The sequence below is a fragment of the Scyliorhinus canicula genome, chromosome 8 (genome assembly GCF_902713615.1).
Source record: "Scyliorhinus canicula chromosome 8, sScyCan1.1, whole genome shotgun sequence".
Classification (NCBI taxonomy): Eukaryota; Metazoa; Chordata; class Chondrichthyes; order Carcharhiniformes; family Scyliorhinidae; genus Scyliorhinus; species Scyliorhinus canicula.
This window is the reverse complement of record NC_052153.1, coordinates 169,719,960-169,738,662: the sequence shown is the minus strand read 5'-3', so window position 1 is coordinate 169,738,662 and position 18,703 is coordinate 169,719,960. Positions and strand designations below refer to the sequence as shown.

The 18,703-nt window shown below is 47.3% G+C and overlaps 1 protein-coding gene across 4 annotated transcripts in view; it reads left to right on the top strand.

Moving 5' to 3' along the window:
* LOC119970694 (protein WWC2-like) overlaps positions 1-18,703 on the top strand; it is a 352,064-nt gene that overhangs the window by 314,135 nt on the left and 19,226 nt on the right. For all 4 annotated transcript variants that reach the window (XM_038805719.1, XM_038805718.1, XM_038805717.1 and 1 more), the window contains exons 12-14: positions 10,127-10,250; positions 16,582-16,662; positions 18,223-18,309. In XM_038805719.1, the coding sequence (XP_038661647.1) occupies positions 10,127-10,250; positions 16,582-16,662; positions 18,223-18,309 (292 nt within the window). The remainder of the gene's footprint in view (positions 1-10,126; positions 10,251-16,581; positions 16,663-18,222; positions 18,310-18,703) is intronic.

Below are 18,703 nucleotides of genomic sequence, written 5' to 3'. Positions count from 1 at the left end.
TATTCGCCACAACTACTCCTTGTGGTAGCAAGTTTCCCATTCTCAGCACACCCCAGATAAAGATATCTCTTCTAAATCTCCAATTGATTTCTTAGTAAGCAGTGGGAATGATCCTTTTTTTTGATTTGAGAGTTCTTTCTTTTCTTATTAGAGAACAACATATTCAGGGGCCAATGCACCCAAAAATTGTTCTTACAAGTAAGTCCCACTTGTTGTTTTTAAGTTTATATCTTTCATTTATTAAGCAGTTAGAAAGTCAGAATGTGCCTAGTTTCAATTCATGTCTACTTGCACTGTCTCCAATCCAAAATGGCCACCGATACCTGTACGTGCGCACTGGGCCGCGCATGCGCAGAGCCCAATGGCATGCACATATCAGTTTATCCAACACAGCGCCAATTCACCCTGCTTTCTAAATCAGTTAATGCAAGAGGCTCTTAGTTTGTGGATTCCATGGATCCCACAGATCACTTAGCCTGTAGGTTGCTCGGAATATCGAGCTCACAAGCATTTTATTGAATCATTTCTGTCACTTCGCAATTTATAAGCACTGTGAATATTTAGAACATAGAACAGTACAGCACAGAACAGGCCCTTCGGCCCTCGATGTTGTGCCGAGCAATGATCACCCTACTCAAACCCACGTATCCACCCTATACCCGTAACCCAACAACTCCCCCCCTTAACCTTACTATTAGGACACTACGGGTAATTTAGCATGGCCAATCCACCTAACCCGCACATCTTTGGACTGTGGGAGGAAACCGGAGCACCCGGAGGAAACCCACGCACACACGGGAAGGACGTGCAGATTCCGCACAGACAGTGACCCAGCCGGGAATCGAACCTGGGACCCTGGAGCTGTGAAGCATTTATGCTAACCACCATGCTACCGTGCTGCCCAATAAGGGTGACAGATTTTCTTTCCTTTTTAAAAAAAATTTAGAGTACCCAATTATTTTTTCCAATTAAGGGGCAATTTAGCGTGGCCGATCCACCTATCCTGCACATCTTTTGGGTTGTGGGGGTGAAACCCACGCAGACACGGGGAGAATGTGCAAACTCCACACGGACAGTGACCCAGGGCCAGGATTCGAACCCGGGTCCTCAGCGCCGTAGGCAGCAATGCTAACCACTGTGCCAAGATTTCCTTTGCTGCCAAATATTCATATGAACATACAAACATGTGAAATAGGAGCAGGAATAGGCCACTCAGCCCCTCAAGCCTGCTCCGCCATTCAATCAAATCACGACTGATCTGATTGTAACATCAACTCCACATTCCTGCTTATCCCGGCAACCTGAAATGAAATTGAAAATTGCTTATTGTCACGAGTAGGCTTCAATGAAGTTACTGTGAAAAGCCCCTAGTCGCCACATTCCGGCGCCTGTCCGGGGAGGCTGGTACGGGAATCGAACCGTGCTGCTCGCCTGCTTGGTCTGCTTTAAAAGCCAGCAATTTAGCTGAGTGAGCTAAACCAGCCCCTTTCATCCCCTTGTTAATCAAGAATCTAACCAGCTCTGCCTTGAAAATATTCAAAGACTCTGCTTCTACCACCTTTTGAGGAAGAGAGTTCCAGAGACTCACAACCCTCATCTCTCTCTTAAATGAGCTACCGCTTATTTTTGAAGAGTGACCCCTAGTTCTAGATTCTCCCACAAGAGGAAACATCCCCTCCACATCCACCCTGTCAATACCCATCAAAATCTTATAGGTTTCAAGTCACCTCTTACTCTTCTAAACTCCAGTGCATACAAACTCCACCTGTCCAATCTTCCCTCATAAGACAACCCGCCCATTTCAGGTATTAGTCTGACAAGTCTTCTCTGAACCGCATCTACTGCATTTACATCCTGCTTTAAATGAGGAGACCAGTACTCCAGATGTGCTTTCACTGAAGCATAGCCTCCCTACTTTTGTAATCAATTCCCCTCACAATTAGCGATATCATTCAATGAGCTTTCCTAATTACCTGCTGGACCTAAATACTAACGTTTTGCGATTCTCACACTAGGACATCCAGATCCCTCAGCATCTCAGAGCTCTGCCATCTCTCACCATTTAGATAATCTGCTGCTTTTTTATTCTTCCTGCCAAAATGGACAATTCCGCATTTTCCCACATTGTGCTCCGTTTGCCATAACCTTTGCCCACTCACTAGACCTATCTGTGTCCCTTTGTAGCCTCCATCGTCCTCTTCACAACTTATTTTCCTGCGATTTGGTACTATTCAGTCAAGACAAAAAACAAAATTGTTACAATGTTATACTGAGCTCACAAATTCTAGCAGTTTAGCAAAGGGAAAGATCCTGCCTTAAAACGCCTGCATATTCTGTCACATTCTCAAATCTCTTCACGATGTGGAGATGCCGCCGGTGTTGGACTGGGGTGAGCACAGTAAGAAGTCTTGCAACATCAGGTTAAAGTCCAACAGGTTTGTTTCAAATCACTAGCTGTCGGAGCACTGCTCCTTCCTCAGGTGTATCTTCCTCCTTCCTCATCTGAGGAAGGAGCAGTGCTCTGAAAGCTAGTGATTTGAAACAAACCTATTGGACTTTAACCTGGTGTTGCAAGACTTCTTACAAATCTCTTCAGTTTAAGAAGGATCAATTAATTAATGACTTTGCAGAACAAAATGTGATTTTGCAACGTATTATTTTGATTCATGGCACATAATAGTTCTTGAAAGTAAATGTGCATTTAATGCTGCACATTGCCCCCATAGGCCTGCACATACAACTGTGAATGTACAGTGTTGCCAACAAATGTTGCCTTCTATTCATTGAAATTTTAAAAATGGAATTGTAGCGCCATCTCATGGCTATGGTTAACATTCCACTGGAACTCTGTCAACGTGAGTTCTGCTTATTTGTCCAGCAAAAGGCAACCAGCACAAATATCATTAGCATTCACTTCATTTTTACTTTGATGAAAACCTAATTTGTGTACAGCTCCACATGGCTCAGGGAATAGCAAAGTTCCAGGTTTCATCCAAGTCTGTGCAAAATTGGCCGGTGTCATCTAGTTATACAATCTCCACCACTTCCACCTTTCCTGGTTGCTCCAGACAGCCGTTATGTCGGGCAGATGGTGCCAACCATTGCGGGGCATTTACAACGGTGTCGCTTATAATGTTTGACGTCCATCAGTTATTTCAATAAAGGCAAAAGATTGTGAGGGGCATGGGCAGGGTGGATAGGGAGCAGCTGTTCCCCTTAGTTGAAGGGTTAGTTACGAGGGGGCACAAGTTCAAGGTGAGGGGCAGGAGGTTCAAGGGGGATTTGAGGAAAATCCTTTTTACCCAGAGGGTGGTGATGGTCTGGAATTCCCTGCCCGGGAGGGTGGTGGAGTTGAATTGCCTCCCATCCTTTAAAAATTACCTGGATCAGCACTTGACATGTCATTACATTCAGGGCTGTGGGTCAAGTGCTGGCAAGAGGGACTAGGTGGACAGGCCAGGTGTTTTTCTTGTGTCGGTGCAGACTCGATGGGCTGAAGAACCTGTTCTGCACTGTATCATTCTATGATTCTGTAAAAATACTGCGGATGCTGGATATCTGAAATAAAAACAGAAAATGTTGGAATTTAGCAGCACCCAGTGGAGAGAGAAAGGGAGTTAATGTTTCGAGTCCGTATAACTTCTTCAGAGCTCTAGCGCACAAGGATGAGGGATTTCAGAGTTTGGTCAAGAGATGATGCGGGGAGGATGTCAAGAATAACCTATTTATGCAGCAAGTAGTAATGACCTGTAACTCGCTGCGAATGAGGGCAGTCATTGCGGAACCAAGTGATGATTTTGAAAGGAGGTTGGATAGGCACTCGAAAGAAAGGTTGCTGGGCCCAAGCGGGAGCTTGGGAGTGACTGGGTTTCTCTATGGGACCCAGCATGGACCTGATGGTCAGAATGGCCTCATTCTGTGCCATAGATGACCCTCTAGCTGTGATTTTCCAGTCCTGCCCACAGTGGGAATAGTTGTGAATAGGACAGAAAATTTGACTTTGGGCAGGATTTTTCATGTCGCGCGGGGGAAAGAATGGGAAAATCCCAGACTATGATCTGTTATGGGCCAGGCTTTAGAGAACCCCAAAGTGTATCATGACCCACAACTTTTACTAGATTGTGGTATGGGGAGCACACAGCCCACTCTACAGGTGTGGTACAGCAGAAATGGAAAAGTATTTTTTAAAGCAAAATGATGTTTATTCTATTAATCAAGTTAACCTTTTCGAAATATACAGTGAACATAGAACATAGAACAGTACAGCACAGAACAGGCCCTTCGGCCCTCAATGTTGTGCCGAGCCATGATCACCCTACTCAAACCCACGTATCCACCGTATACCCGTAACCCAACAACCCCCCCCTTAACCTTACTTTTTAGGACACTACGGGCAATTTATCAATTTAGCATCTTTGGACTGTGGGAGGAAACCGGAGCACCCGGAGGAAACCCACGCACACACGGGGAGGACGTGCAGACTCCACACAGACAGTGACCCAGCCGGGAATCGAACCTGGGACCCTGGAGCTGTGAAGCATTGATGCTAACCACCATGCTACCGTGAGGCCCAAATATCTTAGCAACCATCAATTCAAATACAACCCCACAGACTACAACACTAAGTAAACCTTTAAGCTTTCCTTTTTAACATCCATACGACTGAAAAACGAAACCTTTTTCAGAAGCACATTCGGTTAAAGTCACTACTGTTATTAGTTTTAAATCACCAGGATTGATTTAAAGCCTTTAGATTACAGAGAGATTTTCATGCACCTTCTGGCTGTGACTGCAGCTATCCAGCACTGAAAACGAAACTAAAACACACCCTGCAGCAAACAGCCTAAAATGAAAGTAAAAAGCTAACTGACAGCCCAGCTCCACCCACTCTCTGACATCACTTCAGTAGTAAACACCCATTTCTTAAAGGTACTCTCACAACAGATATTTCTATACATACCCATTTATATACATCCATTTCTTAAAGGTATTCTCACATGACAGATCTTATGGCATGAATAACTCTCACTGTTAGAGGGGGGGGTGCCCTTGGAAATCTTGTTGTCGGGGACACAGACACTTCCCGAAGGAGAGTAAAGCACTTCAGAGAAATCAAGTTTGCAAAATGTAAATTAGCACTTTCACTTAATCAATGGAAAAAGATTAAAAGGTATCAAAAAAACAAAGAAAATGAAAACCAGAAATGGGGAAAGAAAAATCTGAAAGTGAAATATAAAGAAAAAAAATTTGCATATATATTGGATTTCACAGCATGCTTCACACACAATGCGCAACTTTGAAGTACAGTTACTATTAATATAAGAACAGAGGAAACAGGAGGAGGAGTAGATCCGACTGCATCTCAAGCCTGCCCTGCCATTCAAACAATCAGAACTGATCTTTACCTCAGTCCTCTTTCCCACCATATTCAGAAATCCTGCCTTTTGTAAATAGAGGCATAGAGTACAAAAGCAAGGAAGTTATGATAAACCTGTAAAAACACAACTTTAGGCTCAACTAGAATAGAGGACAGGATTTTCTGGGCCCATTATGGCCACAAAATCTTGCAAGAGGGTCGTAATGGGGTTTGAGATCTTCCCCAGCCCACCCCTGCTGGTGACATAATCAGGTTCACACCCAGAAGAGGCATGAACCTGATGTGCATGATTTTAAATACATTACAATATCATTAAATGGCTTTCCGCCATATCGTACAGCCCCGTGGAATGCTCCCCCCTCACCCCCGCGAGTTGACCTCACACAGGCGCAAATCACTACTTGTTTTTCAAAAACGAAAAACAGTCGTGATGATTGCGCTGGGGGTGCAGAATATGTGGAGGCCCCGGGGTTGAGGGCCGAGGCTGGGCAGTGTCATGGGGATAACCCTCCTCCATTGGATTGGGCGGGGGGTTCCCTTAATGTATCGTGGGGGTGGGGGGGGGGAGAGGGTTGCATGATGGGGACAAAGCGGGGGGTGGGGAGCGAGAGTTTCCCCTGATACCTCTGTGATGCGGAGGGGGCCGCTCTGAAGCTTGTTGTGGGGACGGCAGGGGGGGTCCGTTGTGGGTGTGTGGGAGGGAGTTTATTTTGTTCGCAGATCAGGGCCCAATCTCTGTGGAACCCACCTGCTGGCTCTATTAAGCTCCGCCCTGCCAGATTGATGGCATAAGCCTCTCTCCTCCACCCCCCCCTCTCCACCCCAATTTATTTTGGACAGTGTCATAAGATCTGATCAGAAAACCTGGCTGTGTTTTTAGAGAGAAGCACACCGGTTTTCAGACGGAACCTGACATTTCGCCATTTTTTTTGGAAAACTCTGCCCAGTTCTGGGAGCCACACTTTTGGAAGAATTGAAGGCAATAGAGAGGGTACAGAAAAGATTCATAAGAATGGTTCCATGGGTGAAGACTTTCAGTTGTACAGATAGACTAGAGAAGCTTGGGCTATTCACCTAGGAGAAGAGAAGGTGAGAGGAGTGATCGAGGAGACTGACAAGAGTAGAGCAAAGCTGTTCCCATTGGTGGAAGGATTGAGAACCAGAGAGTACAGATTTCAGGTAATTGTCAATAGAGACGTGAGGAAATGCTTTTTTTCACACAGCAAGTGGTTAGGTCTGATATGCACTGCCTGCAAGTGTGGTGGAGGCAGATTCAATTGACTTTCCAAAGAAAATTGTCTAATTCTCTGAAAGGAAATGCAGGGCGATGGGGAAAAAGCAAAGGGTGAATTGCTCTTGCAGAGGGCCAGCACGGACATGACAGACTGAATGGACTCCTTTTGTTCTGAAACCATTCCATGATTTGATGGTTCTGTACAGAAGGAATCCTACTGGAAATCAGTCCCTCATGCAGCGAGGCATGACAGAACCCTCTGTGCCCGCATGCCGCTTTGAATTATACGCTTTAGGAAGGTTAAAGAAAGTTCTTCCACAGCTTAACTTGTAGGTGGAACAGCGGTTCCTGTCATTGAACTGATCAGAATGGTTCTAGGCCTGGCCCCTAGTCACTGCTGAGTCAACTAAACTTACCCAAATCTTGATACCAATGATACGGGGGAGGTCCGGGTGGGGATGGTCTGGGAGGCTCTGAAAGCAGTGATCCGGGGGGAGCTGATCTCCATCCGGGCCCATAGGGAAAGGAGGGAGAGGAAGGAGAGGGAGAGGCTGGTGGGGGAGCTCCTGGATGTGGACAGGAGATACGCGGAGGCACCGGAGGAGGGGCTGCTGGGGGAACGGCGCAGTTTGCAGGCCAAATTTGACTTGTTGACCACCAGAAAGGCAGAGACACAGTGGAGGAGGTCGCAGGGCACGGTATATGAGTATGGGGAGAAGGCGAGCAGGATGTTGGCGCATCAGCTCCGCAGGCGAGATGCGGCTAGGGAAATTGGTGGAGTGACAGATAGGGGTGGGAATGTAGTGCAGAAGGGGACAGAAGTAAATGGGGTCTTTAGGGACTTCTACGAGGAACTGTACCGGTCAGAACATCCGATGGGGAGAGGGGGGATGGAGAGCTTCATGAACAGGCTACGGTTCCCAAGGGTTCAAGAGGAGCTGGTAGAGGGGCTGGGGGCGCCGATAGAGTTGGAGGAGCTAGTCAGGGGGATTGGACAAATGCAGTCAGGTAAGGCGCCGGGGCCGGACGGGTTCCCGGTAGAATTTTATAAAAAGTATGCGGATCTGGTGGGCCCCCTGTTGGTGCGAGCTTTCAATGAGGCATGGGAGGGAGGGGCTTTGCCCCCGACGATGTCGCGGGCACGAATGTGCGGAGACTGCTAAATGTTATTATGATGCCGGCAGTGGAGGGGTAGGCGGAGATAGTGGTGGCGCTGGATGCGGAGAAAGCGTTTGATAGAGTTGAGTGGGGGCACCTGTGGGAGGTGCTGGAGCGGTTCGGATTCGGGGAGGGATTCATCAAATGGGTGAGGCTGCTCTACGCGGCTCCGATGGCGAGTGTAGTTACAAATGGAAGGAGATCGGAGTACTTTAGGCTCTACCGTGGGACCAGGCAGGGGTGCTCCCTGTCCCCCTTGCTCTTTGCACTGGCGATTGAACCTTTGGCTATGGCGTTGAGGGAGTCAGGGAGATGGAGGGGTCTGGTGCGGGGTGGGGAGGAACATCGTGTATCGCTGTATGCGGACGACCTGCTGTTGTATGTGGCGGATCCAGAAGGGGGAATGCCGGGGGTGATGGAGCTGTTAGCGGAATTTGGGGGCTTCTCGGGCTATAAGTTAAATTTAGGCAAGAGTGAGGTATTTGTAGTACACCCGGGTGATCAGGAGGAGGGAATTGGGAGACTCCCATTTAAGAGGGCAGTGAAGAGTTTCAGATACCTGGGGGTGCAGGTGGCCAGGAGTTGGGGGACTGTCCATAAGCTTAATTTTACCAGGCTGGTGGAGCAGATGGAAGAGGAATTTAAAAGGTGGGACATGGTGCCTCTATTGTTGGCGGGTAGAGTGCAGTCCGTCAAAATGACGGTTCTCCCGAGGTTCTTGTTCCTTTTTCAGTGTTTGCCCATCTTTATCCCTAGGGCCTTTTTTAGAAGGGTTACGAGCAGCATCATGAGCTTTGTTTGGGCGCATGGGACCCCGAGGGTGAAGAGGGTCTTCTTGGAGCGGGGTAGAGATGGGGGGGGGCTGGCGTTACCCAATCTCTCGGGGTATTATTGGGCGGTCAATGTGTCGATGGTGCGCAAGTGGGTAATGGAGGGGGAGGGGGCTCCTCCCGGGGAACATGTTCAGGTATCTGCAGGTAAAGGCATTTGCTAGGCGGCAGGTGGAGGGATTCCCTTCGCTTCCCGCGAGGGGGGTGAGCGACAGGGTGCTTTCGGGGGTCTGGGTCGGAGAGGGGAAGATATCTGATATCTACACGGTTATGCAGGAGGCGGAGGAGGCGTCAGTAGAGGAGCTGAAAGCTAAGTGGGAGGGGGAACTGGGGGAACAGATCGAAGACGGGACATGGGCTGATGCCCTGGAGAGGGTTAATTCTTCCTCCTCGTGTGCGCGGCTTAGCCTCATCCAATTCAAGGTGCTGCACCGGGCCCACATGACTGGGACAAGGATGAGTAGGTTCTTTGGGGGTGAAGACAGGTGTGTCAGGTGCTCGGGGAGTCCAGCGAACCATGCCCATATGTTCTGGGCATGCCCGGCGCTGGAGGAGTTCTGGAAGGGGGTGGCGAGGACAGTGTCGAGGGTGGTGGGATCCAGGGTCAAGCCAGGATGGGGACTCGCGATTTTTGGGGTTGGGGTGGAGCCGGGAGTGCAGGAGGCGAAAGAGGCCGGTGTGCTGGCCTTTGCGTCCCTAGTAGCCCGGCGAAGGATCTTGCTACAATGGAAGGATGCGAGGCCCCCAAGCGTGGAGACCTGGATCAATGACATGGCGGGTTTCGTTAAGCTAGAGAAGGTCAAATTCGCCCTGAGAGGGTCGGTACAAGGGTTCTTTAGGCGGTGGCAACCTTTTCTCGACTTTCTGGCTCAACGATAGGGTACGGGGACAGTATCAGCAGCAACCCGGGGCGGGAAGGGAAAAGGGGGGGAAGGGGGAGGGAAAAGGGGGGGGGGCGGACAATGACTATGTTTGTTTATTTAATTTAAATTTATTTTGAAGTTCTTTTGTTGTTCATTGGGGTTGGGGGGGGTGGGGGATGGGATACATGCGTCGATACGGTCTGGGGGTGGTACGGTTATTATGGGTTATTTTGTTGCATTTCATTGTTTGTCGTTATGTTTTATATTTTCTGTAAAAAATTCCAATAAAAATTATATTTAAAAAAACTAAACTTACCCAAGGTGGTAGTGTCAGTTCGAAAGGGGAAAGTCAACTAGGATCCCTACCCCGATGCCTTGTCAATGCTTCTTCTGCTGCAGGAAAGGATCAAACTCGGTTGTTATTCTGCTCCACGGGCAGGGGGCTTCCCCACACCCACTGTCCAGTCCTGCACTTGAGCAAAGTACCAGAAGTCATCCAGCACGTGTGGATGCAACACCCCCAACAAAAGCTATCCATTTCTGGTGAGAAAGGGAGAGAAATTAGGTGAGAGGAGGGAGAAAAAAAGGTGAAACTCTCGAGCAGTTGAAAACCTTACAGTTGATGCCTTTGTGGTTGATGAGATCTTGTGTGTTCCATGCGCAGGTGTTGATTTACAACGAGGAGCAGTGGGACATCTCCTGGAAGAAAAAACAGCATGTGTTTCTGCTGCCGTTTCCGATGAATCTGTTGCTGGAGACAGTGGGGTGTACGAGGCTTCTGTCAAACGGTACACATGTTTACCTATGTTTCACAGTAGCTCAAGGATGTTATGTGAAGAGTTGCTAACCTGATAGTTGCATGGTGGGGGGAGGAATCTATGTGTGTTCTATTTTTGGTACACTGACGTGCTGTCAACAAAGCCTTTTTCTAGTTTCTTTTAAGCACCGTGTCAATTTCTAAAGATATACTCACATGTCACACTATTAAGATCAGTTAGGTTTCCACTCCTTCCTACAACACACTTCAAAGTTATAAATGAGACTGTGACTGTGGTAGAAGAGCCCTCCCCATCCCTTTCAACTTGTCTGGAACTTTTGACTTGGCTGACCGCTCCAACCTTCACCAACATCTCTCCTCTTTTGTCCAGTTGGATGGGCTGCCCTCACTGGGTTCCATTTCAATCTTTACAGTCTGAGCCAGAGAATCACCAGCAATGGCTTCTCTAACTACTCCCACAGTGCTCCCACTCCCACAGTCCACAAGGCTCTTCCTTGGTTGCCTCCTATTTTTCATATACATAGCTTTGCATGATGACAGCGCCATCCAAAAACACAATAGGGTGAATTCTCTGCCAGTGGGATTCTCAATTCCCCCCACTACGCACCCTAGCCTGTGGGTTTCCCGGCAATATGGGGTGCCTACAATGAAAAATCCCATTGCCCAGCTGTGGAAATGGAGAATCCCACTGCCAGCGACAGCGTGCCACCGAGGAACACACGGGTGGGGAGGCGGAGAATTCACCCCAATGTCAGGTTCCACATGCTGCTGACACCCAGCTCCACTGAGCCCCCACACCTCTCGACACCTGAGCCCCCACACCTTTCCGATTTCTTACTCTGCAATCTTTATTGGATGAGATGTGTGACTGGAAAACATTACTGGATTTAAGGTCCTTCCCTGGAATCCCCATTCAGCAATGTGCAATGGATTGCTCGGAAAAGATCCAACTGAAAATATGAAATGATAAGGCCCACCGAGACAGGGCTGACATGAGTGGTCCCAGTTTATGCCCCTTCCACCCCCATCCACCTCCCAACAGCCTTTTTTTAAAAAAGTCTTATTTTATCCTTCCTGTCCTGGAAATGTTCATTCCTTGAAGTGTTTCCCAGGTTCCAGACCAAGCCCAGTGCCTCTGCCAGTGGTCATTCATTTTGTGTGACCCGTGACCTTGGGTGCTGATGGACTTCTAAACGCCCCCCCCCCCCCCCCCCCCCCTTGTACAGTCAACCTCCAGAGGTCACTGATGTCAGCAACTGTCTCCCAGTTGTCAGTGTCAGTACATCTGCCCCCAAACCCAAAGGCTTTAAAAGACAGTGGCAACCTGCCTTGTTGTTTGCTTGGCTGGCAGCAGTTAACTCAACACAGCTCAGGATTAAACTTGGAGCTGTCCCCAGAGTACGTATTTCAACTTCAGTTGTTATTTATTTTCAGGGCGTGAGGGTCACTGGCAAGGCCAGCACTTCATTGCCCATCCCTGGTCTCCCTCAGTCGGTGGCGCTGATGTTCTTCTAATACAGCAGCAGGGCAGCAGGGTAGCATGGTGGTTAGCATAAATGCTTCACAGCTCCAGGGTCCCAGGTTCGATTCCCGGCTGGGTCACTGTCTGTGTGGAGTCTGCACGTCCTCCCCCTGTGTGCGTGGGTTTCCTCCGGGTGCTCCGGTTTCCTCCCACAGTCCAAAGATGTGCGGGTTAGGTGGATTGGCCATGCTAAATTGCCCGTAGTGTCCTTATAAAAGTAAGGCTAAGGGGGAGGTTGTTGGGTTACGGGTATAGGGTGGATATGTGGGTTTGAGTAGGGTGATCATGGCTCGGCACAACATTGAGGGCCGAAGGGCCTGTTCTGTGCTGTACTGTTCTATGTTCTATGTTCTAACTGAATGGCTTGCCAGGCCACTTCAGAGGGTAGTTGAGAGTCAGTCGTGTTGGTGCGGGACTGGAGTTACATAAAGTCCAGACTGGATAAGGACAGCTGGTTTCCTTTCCGAGAGCACAGTAAATAAAGCTAAACACTGGAGGTTTGTGGCATTATAGCCCATGAACTATCATCCCAACACATTTCTACATTGTACATTTGAAAATGAGAACAAGAACATATCAGTAGTTTATGAACCTTTATATCCAGGGACAATGTTAACCCACCCAAGGCTGAAATCAAACCTGGGTCCAGGTCTTTGATAAAAGATACCACCAAGAAGATTCTTTAGCTGGGACCGTTTTATCAGCAGCTGAGGCACTAACTGGATGAGGTTATCATCACCTCTCAATAACTTAAGGTCCATCATTTCCTTCTCTCTTCAGCTCATTAGAACCTTATTTCCCCACATCTGACATCAAAATCCTTTGGGCCCTTCAGAGTAATGCAAATGTGGTTGGTGTGTTGCTCCAATGCCACATTTTGCTACCTGATGGTGGTCCTTTGTGGTGGTAATCCCAACAGGAGCAATGACTCCAAAACTAGGAAAATAGAAGTACCTGTTTCACCCTGTATCTGCGCAGCATCAGAACTGCCTCAGAGGAAAATTCTATCCTCAGTTACTGAAAGTTCCTCATCTGTTGGGATCTTCTCGGAAGGAGCGATCACAATATGGTGGAATTTAAAATACAGATGGAGGGTGAGAATGTAAAATCAAACACCAGTGTTTTGTGCTTAAACAAAGGAGATTACAATGGGATGAGAGAAGAGCTAGCGAAGGTAGACTGGGAGCAAAGACTTTATGGTGAAACAGTTGAGGAACAGTGGAGAACCTTCCAAGCGATTTTTCACAGTGCTCAGCAAACGTTTATACCAACAAAAAGGAAGGACAGTAGAAAGAGGGAAAATCAACTGTGGATATTGAAGGAAATAAGGGAGAGTATCAAACTGAAGGAAAAAGCATACAAAGTGGCAAAGATTAGTGGGAGACTAGAGGACTGGGAAATCTTTAGGGGGCAACAGAAAGCTACTAAAAAAGCTATAAAGAAGAATAAGATAGATTATGAGAGTAAACTTGCTCAGAATATAAAAACAGACAGTAAAAGTTTCTACAAATATATAAAACAAAAAAGAGTGGCTGAGGTAAATATTGGTCCTTCAGAGGATGAGAAGGGAGATTTAATAATGGGAGATGAAGAAATGGCCGAGGAACTGAACAGGTTTTTTGGGTCGGTCTTCACAGTGGATGACACAAATAACATGCCAGCGACTGATAGAAATGAGGCTACAACAGGTGAGGACCTTGAGATGACTGTTATCACTAAGGAGGTAGTGATGGGCAAGCTAATGGGGCTAAAGGTAGACAAGTCTCCTGGCCCTGATGGAATGCATCCCAGAGTGCTAAAAGAGATATCTAGGGAAATTGCAGATGCACTAGTGATAATTTACCAAAATTCACTAGACTCTGGGGTGGTCCCGACGGATTGGAAATTAGCAAACGTGACACCACTGTTTAAAAAAGGAGGTAGGCAGAAAGTGGGTAATTATAGGCCAGTGAGCTTAACTACCGTAGTAAGGAAGATGCTGGAATCTATCATCATAGAAGAAATAGTGAGGCATCTGGATGGAAATTATCCCATTGGGCAGACACAGCATGGGTTCATAAAGGGCAGGTTGTGCCGAACAAACTTAGTGGAATTTTTTGAGAACATTACCAGTGCAATAGATAACGGGGAGCCAATGGATATGGTATATCTGGATTTCCAGAAAGCCTTTGACAAGGTGCCACACAAAAGGTTGCTGCATAAGATAAAGATGCATGGCATTAAGGTTAAAGTAGTAGCATGGATAGAAGATTGGTTAATTAATAGAAAGCAAAGAGTGGGGATTAATGGGTGTTTCTGTGATTGGCAATCAGTCGCTAGTGGTGTCCTTCAGGGATCAGTGTTGGGCCCACAATTATTCACAATTTACATAGATGGTTTGGAGTTGGGGACCAAGGGCAATGTGTCCAAGTTTGCAGATGACACTAAGATGAGTGGTAAAGCAAAAAGTGCAGAGGATACCGAAGTCTGCAGAGGGATTTGGATAGGTTAAGTGAATGGGCTATGGTCTGGCAGATGGAATACAATGTTGACAAATGTGAGGTTATCCATTTTGGTAGGAATAACAGCAAACGGGATTATTATTTAAATGATAAGATATTAAAACATGCTGCTGTGCAGAGAGACCTGGGTGTGCTCGTGCATGAGTCGCAAAAAGTTGGTTTATAGGTGCAACAGGTGATTAAGAAGGCAAATGGAATTTTGTCTTTCATTGCTAGAGGGATGGAGATTAAGACTAGGGAGGTTATGCTGCAATTGTATAAGGTGTTAGTGAGGCCACACCTGGAGTATTGTGTTCAGTTTTGGTCTTCTTACCTGAGAAAGGACGTACTGGCGCTAGAGGGTGTGCAGAGGAGATTCACTAATCCCAGAGTTGAAGAGATTGGATTACGAGGAAAGGTTGAGTAGACTGGGACTGTACTCGTTGGAATTTAGAAGGATGAGGGGGATCTTATAGAAACCTATAAAATTATGAAGGGAATAGATAGGATAGATGCGGGCAGGTTGTTTCCACTGGCGGGTGAAAGCAGAACTAGCGGGCATAGCCTCAAAATAAGGGGAATTAGATTTAGCACTGAGTTTAGGAGGAACTTCTTCACCCAAAGGGTCGTGAATCTATGGAATTCCCTGCCCAGTGAAGCAGTTAAGGCTCCTTCATTAAATGTTTTTAAGATAAAGATAGATAGTTTTTTGAAGAATAAAGGGATTAAGGGTTATGGTGTTCAGGCCGGAAAGTGGAGCTGAGTCCACAAAAGATCAGCCATGATCTCATTGAATGGCGGAGCAGGCTCGAGGGGCCGTATGGCCTACTCCTCTCCTAGTTCTTATATTCTTATGTTGGGGGACATTTGAGTTGAGTGGAATACTGCTCTCACCTGGGGCTGAGTTCTCCGCTCCTCACGCCGAGTGGACCTCTCGCGATTCTACAACCCACCCCAAAATGGCGTGTCGTGTTTTGCGACACGCTGCTCAGAGAATCGCGGGCTGCCGCGACCGGTTCACGACGGCGGCAACCACACCTGGTCGCTGCCGTCGTGACCATGGCGTGAGATGCCTGTTTGGGGCTTGTTGGGGGGCTAGAGGGGACTGAGCACCACGACCGTGCTCGGGAGGGGACAGGCCCGCGATTGGTGCCCACCGATCGTCGGGCCGGCATCCCAATGGGACGCACTCTTTCCCCTTGGGCGCCCCGCAAGATCAAGCCGCCACATCTTGCGTGGCGGTGGAGGGGAAGACGGCAACCGCGCATGCGCGGGTTGGCGCCGGCCAACCTGCGCATATGCGGCTGACGTCATTAGGCGCGTCGGCCGCGTCATTCTCGGCGCGCGAGTTTCCCGGCACGGCCCTCCTACCCCCCCAGCGGGGGGAGAATAGGGGGCCAGGAGAGGCCTCCGACGCCGTTGTGAACCTCTCCGGGTTTCACGACGGCGTTGGGCCTTTGGGAGAATTCCGGCCCTGATGTCCACAAGCTCTGGACCAGGAGCACAATGGGCAGCATCCACTGAAAAATGGTAGGAAAGAGAAGTAATTGTTCCTTTTTAGTGGCTGAACAACTGTGAAGGGGTAACCCCATAATGTTGAGCTGCCAGTGGGGAGCCATGTTCACCAATGGGTGTGGATCAGAGGTGGGCTACAACATTGCGAGCCTGATTCTGCAGCCTGTACACACTGGGCATGGAAGAATTTATCTTTAATTACAAGTACTGTCTCTTCCATATTTACAACACTTTCTGTAAAAGCCCGCATTAAATTTGAAGCTTTTCCTGGAAGTGGGATACGGACCCAGGAAGTGTAGAAGATGTTAGTTTAGACGGGCAGCATGGTCGGAACAGGCTTGGAGGGCCAAAGGGCCTGTTCCTGTGCTGTACTTTTCTTTGATGTGGAGATGCCGGCGTTGGACTGGGGTGAGCACAGTAAGAAGTCTTACAACACCAGGTTAAAGTCCAACAGGTTTGTTTCAAACACGAGCTTTCGGAGCACGGCTCCTTCTTCAGGTGAATGATGCACAATGTTCACCTGAAGAAGGAGCCGTGCTCCGAAAGCTCGTGTTTGAAACAAACCTGTTGGACTTTAACCTGGTGTTGTAAGACTTCTTACTGTACTTTTCTTTGTTCTTCGTTCTTTTTAGCAGAACTTCTGAAACAGAATATGAGTGAAAAACAAGGCCGTAACCATAACTTACGCGTGGCTGTGACATATTCTCTGGGTAAAATTATCATGTATTTTAAGGTGGGGGGTTTTTTAACTCTTCCCAGCTCTCATATTCATCATGCTTACTTTACAATTTCCATTAACTTAAATTTTACAACATTGCTGTTAGGGCAAACGAAACTGAAGATGCTGTTTATGATGAAGATGAGCCATCCACATTAGAAGCAGCTCAAATTCAGATTGGACTGAAGTAAGTGATTTTTAAAAAATTATAAAAACGAATTTGTGAATCTGAATTTATTTTCCCCTTTTGTCATCTTCCCTCCTGTTCTTCTGTAGACGCTGAGTCCTTGCTGGGACACAGTTCCATAGACCCATGAATTTATTTTCCCCTTTTGTCATCTTCCCTCCTGTTCTTCTGTAGACGCTGAGTCCTTGCTGGGACACAGTTCCATAGACCCATGTAGACCGCCTTTAAATGTGAATATGGGAAATGTATGTTGCTATCTTGTTTAACTATGGGGTTGAGTCATCGCAGCCAAGCTCAATATGATATTCTTACATTTTCTACTTTAAAGATACTACATCAATTCCAGCTGTTGAATTCAATCAATACCTAAACTTAGGGCAGCACGGTAGCACAGTGGTTAGCACAATTGATTCTCAGCTCCAGGGTCATAGGTTCAATTCCCAGCTTGGGTCACTGTCTGTGCGGAGTCTGCACGTTCTCCCCATGTCTGCGGGGGTTTGCTCCGGGTGCCCCGGTTTCCTCCCACAGTCCAATGATGTGCAGGTTAGGTAGATTGGCCATGCTAAATTGCCCTTAGTGTCCAAAAAGGTTAGGTGGGGTTACTGGGTTACGGGGATAGGGTGGAGGTGTGGGGGCTTAGGTAGGGTGATCTTTCCATGGGCTGGGGCAGACTCGTTGGGCCGAATGGCTTCCTTCTGCACTATAAATCTATGTGCATCAATAGAGAGTGATGGACAGTGATGATTGGAGGCAGCCCTGGCTTATGTTAAAACCCGATCAAGGCAACTGGGGAAATTTTAATTCAAACTAAGAATAATTCTGGAATAAAATACTAGTATCATTAATAATGATCACAGAACGAGCAGATTGTCGTGATAACCCATCTGGTTCACTAATGCTTAATCATTAAGCATTATTGATCACTGGTAAGAATTATTAAGCACTTATTCATTCTTGATTAATGAGGGGATCAGGGGTTATGGGGGGAATGGCAGGAGAATGGGGATGAGAAACATATCAGCCATGATTGAATGGCATAGCAGACCCGATGGGCCGAATAGCCTAATTTTGCTCCTTTCTCTTATGGTCTTATGCCTGTCAGGTATGATATCTGCCACCCTGACCTGCTCTGTCCTACATGGGACTCTGGGACCCACAGCAATGTGGTTGACTCTTAATTGCCCTTTGAGGTGGCCAAACAAACCACTTTGTTGTGTCAAACGTATAACGGAAAAGTCAGTGCTGTGGGTGTACCTGTAGCGCATGGACTGCCGTGCTCAAGAAGCTGGCTCACCACCTCCTTCTCAAGGACAATTAGGGATGGACATAGAAATGCTGACATACACATCCCACGAATAAATAAAAAATGTTTGCCTTTAAATGAGGGTCACTGAGGGAAATTAAAGCAGCACTGACTCAGTTGACATAATTCAAGACAGCAATGTACACGGGTCAAACTTGGAACATTCCTGCTTACTCGCCCCTTTAACAGTCGCAATTAAACAATATTTCTGTGTCAAAATGTCTGACTGTTCATTTTTCTTTCTGTGCCTTCCACAGGTTTGATCCCACTAGTGCAAGTTTCATTATAATCATTGTGCAGCTGAGAAATCCGACTGCCCTCCTTGTGCCATCTGGATGCAAAGTGTAAGTACTACCGTCCATGAAAACCCAGTGCATCTGTTCTCAGGTAACATTAGGGAGCGGTTAGTGGTGAGAGCTAGGGTCGTTGTCTCTGGTGCAACCAAAATTGAAGGGTGATTTGAAAGACATGTACAAGATTGTGACAGGCTTTGAAAGGGTCAGCAAAGAGGAGGTATTGCCATTAGCTGATGGTACAAGGATATGGGGACATAGATTTAAAGTTTGGGACATGAAATGCAGGGAGGATATGAGGAAGTACATTTTAATCAATAAGTTGTAATGACGTGAAACTTGCAGGCTATGAGAGTGTTGAAAGCAAAGAGGTTGAATGATTTTGAAAGGATGTCAGATGGGCAATCACAGGAAATAAACGTGCAAAACTCAGGAAATAGAGTGG